The following is a 4653-nucleotide window of genomic DNA, read 5'->3' on the forward strand; positions in this document are numbered from 1 at the left end:
GGTTCATACAGTTTATGCCAATGGAAGGCAGTTTTCCACAATTCGCGATTTCAAGGCAGCAATTTCAGATGCTTGGGATAAACTTAAGATTGAATTCCTTCAGAATCTAATTGAAACAATGCCTAATCAGGTATTTAATGTGATTAAGTTAAATGGTGGTTACATTGGCCATTAAATTGTAAGAAAACTTTGCAATTTGAAACTTGTCCAGATAAATATGTAACAGTTTTTTTNATATAACTATAACATTTTTTAAAATATATTTTGCATTATTATTCAATGTTATATGGGGACCTAAATTAACAAGTCATATCTGACTTATGACATTATTATATAAATCACAGATTGATTGATTTTAATAATTAATTAACACATACCAAAAAATTTTAGAACTTGAAAAATTATCTTTTTCAATTGTAGTAAATTTGTCAATGTAATTTAAGTGATTGAACCAAAATTACAGAATGTATATATGATTACTGCAATATAATTTAATATATAATACAGTAAGATTTTGTTAATGAATAAATCAGCTTATTTATACAATCTTTGAATTATTAAATTATTATAATTATTTACATAAATATATATTTTCATTCGTTTAAATATTAAACATATAGCCATTTCTATAGATGTTAATTGTTAAATATTTTTATGCTATTTAACACTAGTTTAAAATACATAAAACATACTTTTCTTAAGATCCTTCCTAACTTATGGACATTTCCTTTATATCCATGTAAAGAATTTAAATACTTTAAATCAACAATTCTTTGAGGAATTGCTTGCATAAACTCTAAAGCTTTCTCTAAATCTTCTGTTTCTTCATTTAACTTTGCAGTAAATCTCAGAACTTCCTAAATATAAAAATAATTGAATTAAATTACTTGAATTATTTACCATTACTTTTACAATAAATTCTAATTTTTACTTAATAAAAAATTTCTCTGATAATGATCTGAGATATATTACAGTGTTTCTAAATATTTAGGCTTCTATTTATGTCTAATTTTTCAATTTTTAGGAGATATAAAAATATCTTTCCATTAAGCAAAAACTTTCATGTTGGTAAAAGCAATTTTTTAGAACCATCACACTTGAGAAACTATATATATCTGTTAAGTATATTTCACATATTTAAATTATCATTATCATCACCACCATTATGTAGCTTATGGTTTTATCTTATAATAAATCATTTTTCAAAATGGTTTAAATTAAATTTTTAAATAACTTCTAAAATATTTCATATTATTTCTTTAATGAAAGGTTTACTTTAAGAGGATGATTAAGAAATTTCACAATAGCATTAAATTATACATGATATCATCTAATTCGGTTGTTCCATTTTGTTATATATAAAGATAAATGCAATACAATAAGAAGTTTATCATTAAAAATAATCATCATTTTATTATCATAAATTCATTGTTTAATAGTGTTACTTTAAAATAAATAACACATTTTTAAAATATGTCTATTGTTTATTGATTATAAATATGTGAAGAAAATATCTCTTTTTAAAAAATTTTTTTAAATATATTTTATTCTTGTTTACTCCTTTATATATTTTACTCTTGACATACTTCTCTTAAAAATATATTTCTTGATAATATTGAAAAAGAACTTTCTAATAACTTCGAAAATATATTGTTTCTTTACTGTTTAAAAATAATTGTATTAAATATTGAATTTCTACATTTTGTTTAATTCCAATATTTATATTTAAAAATAAATAAAATTTCTTAAAAATAATGATAAGTTCATTTAAAAAAATTAAAAATACAAATATATATGCATTATGTACAGTACCTTTAATAATAGCTGATAGTCATTAATTCTCTGAATTGGAAGTTTCAAATGATCAGAAAGACTTTTGTCATCCTTTATTTTCTTGCTGAAATTCTATATTGAAAGTTAAAAAAAAATTTGTTTTAATCATCTTACATAGAATAAAATAAAATAATAAAATCATGTAAATTTTCTGCATCTCACATCAAAATATTCCTTCAATGGTCCTGATGCAAGAGCTTCTTGGGCTAAAGGTTCATCACGACAATAGGTAACATGTTTGTCAAAATCTCTTTCCTATAGAAAAAGAAATTTCCTGTGATTTAAAATTTTATATAATTTTTCAGATTAACATAGCAAAAGTTAGTTCTTAGCATAATACTCAACAATTTTCATCAGTAATGCAGAAACTGCAATGGCAACATTGCAGTTTCTGCATTACTGAATAACATATTGACTAGCAAACTTATTTGTAAATGTTATAATCCATAATCAAGAAATTTAAAATAGAAATAATTCAGAAAAATCAATTATATTTATGAAAGAAAAGGTTTTAACATTTTTTAGCATCTCTAGATATAATAATCAATGTTCATTGTCTGAGTGTCTATATTTGTATGAGAATGAACTCTTTATTTGTAGACATGACTACATTCATACAATATTCTAAAGAGAATGAATTAGGAAAAAACTGTTGTCATTGAAGTTATTTGCAGAATTTAAAATTCAATGATTATGACATTTTGAATCTTTATCAAAAAATAAAATAATTTTATATGTTCATTGTAAATGTCATATAGATGACATATTGTATTAAATGTTTTAACAAAAGTATCATTGCTTTCCTTTACATTTAAACTTTATTTTTGATATATTTTCTAACAGTCAGTTTTTAAAATATATTTGCATCATTCTCATAAACTCAACTTACAATTGAAAATATTTTTGTAATAACTCAAATAATAAATTTGTCTTTGTTGATTTTGTGTCATTCTTTTTATTATTCATTTTTAAGATTTTTTTATTTAATCATCCATATAAATTTAAAATAAATCTAATATAAAATTTAAACTTACCAATCTCAAAAATGTTTTACCCAAGTTGGCTGGTTCAGCTGCATAATACTGGACACCTTTTATTAGAACACTATAACAGAAAAAATTGAAATATCTCTTTGAATATTTGTATACTGAATTAAAATATATATCTCATGAAAGTACTGAAACTTATCAAATGTCATTGCACTAAATTGCAAATGTAGTCAAACATTCAATAATCATAATTTCACAATACCATTGCATTTTATAATGAAATGAGATGAATCTCAATATGCATTCTTTCTGCTAGACTTATCAATTACAGTAAAACATTGAAAATCTGGATTAATTGGGGCTGAATTTCAAACATACTTGTAAATTACATTTTAAGCATTGTAAACTCCAAATACACTGTAATTCAACTTTAGGTGTTCTAAGTTCAAGCCAGTATTTCACAAAGAATGTAGGAATACTTATAAAAATTCAAAATATAATTTACAGAATCATCATATTTAAACAAAAAAAAATACACTAATCATAATTTCAAAATTAAAAAAGTTACAAATTCTAAATGAATATTATAACATCAACAATGCAAAGTCAAAAGAACATCAACAAACAATTTCCCATTGAAAGAATTACAGTAGACCCCCCTATAATGCGTAGATACATTCCTCGTTATACAAATTTTGCGTTGTAGGAATCCTTAAATACGTGAGCCAATCACAGCCCGTCAAGTGTGAAGTTTACGGACTACAGCTGTTTGAAAGGTTTTCTTCCATAAAATTAATCGATTCTAGACTAATTCGACTTAACATTTCCAAAACACGTATAATTTTTTGGGAATAATCCATATAAACTATGCTATAAACAAAAAATTGTAGGATTACTTACCAAGTGTGCACCGTTCGACGTTGCCATNTAGGTTGACAATTTAGTCAACCTAATGATAGGTTCTTCTCGTTGAGAATTCTTCAATACCTTCAGCCATAACTTCTTCTACACTTTGTTTGTGCATTTATCGGTTAATTTTTGCCAAGCCAAATCAATATTGCTATGGCATCCATGATTTTATATATTTTTTTCAAAATTGCAGCAAACAAACAGGAAAGTATAGTGCTATGATGAATTACCACCTTTTGCTGATTGCTTTGTGTTTGGGAATAATTGTATTATATACGAATCAATGAAATGCCGTGATAATTTGAATCAGTGTAAATTTTGAGCTTTGTTTTAGGCTTCAAGTAGACCACGTTATATCGAATCAGCATTAAACAAGGCAGCATTAAGCGGGGTCTTACTGTATATGAACTTTCCAAAGCCTGATATATTGATACTAAGCCAAATGATTGTCATAATTAATCAGGCTATATTAATAGCCCAATTAATTATGGCAATCATTTGGTTTAGTATCATATCCTTAAAGTCCAGCAGATCTTTTTAATTTAAACCAGTGTTTTCATTATTTTTAGTAACTACAACTATCTTCAGGTTAAATTTCAGAATGTTGTTTGATTGGTGTTCTGGTGGCATATGTTAATGAACTTTGTGTTTGCAGATTTATAAATTGAATCTGAATCTACTATAATGAGAGATCTACAAGATAATTTGTTAAGTCCAATGTTGTTTATGATACTTACTAATGATGCTAATATCTTTTAAGATTATGCTGATGATGCTTTTTTGTACACAAGGATTTATATATAAAGAAAAAGTCTCAATGGCATTACTAGTAAACAGGTTCTTCCTTGAATTTATTAGAAAATTCTATTTATTTATTGTATATTTATACATATAGCAAATATATTGCTTTTTTCAGGAGATG

At 24.6% G+C, this 4653-nt stretch overlaps 1 protein-coding gene across 1 annotated transcript; it reads right to left on the minus strand.

Annotated features, from left to right (window-relative positions):
- Nucleotides 1–635: 635 nt before the first annotated feature.
- LOC111625483 (obscurin-like) lies at nucleotides 636–3846 on the minus strand. Its single transcript, XM_023368635.1, has 5 exons — nucleotides 3810–3846; nucleotides 2868–2998; nucleotides 1996–2088; nucleotides 1813–1905; nucleotides 636–857 (listed from the first exon to the last, which is right to left on the minus strand). The coding sequence occupies exons 1-5, from the start codon at nucleotides 3844–3846 to the stop codon at nucleotides 636–638; spliced, it is 576 nt and encodes a 191-aa protein (XP_023224403.1).
- Between the last annotated feature and the right edge of the window lie 807 nt (nucleotides 3847–4653).

The sequence above is a fragment of the Centruroides sculpturatus genome, unplaced genomic scaffold (genome assembly GCF_000671375.1).
Source record: "Centruroides sculpturatus isolate CEXI.00-Female unplaced genomic scaffold, Cexi_2.0 scaffold95, whole genome shotgun sequence".
NCBI lineage: Eukaryota > Metazoa > Arthropoda > Arachnida > Scorpiones > Buthidae > Centruroides > Centruroides sculpturatus.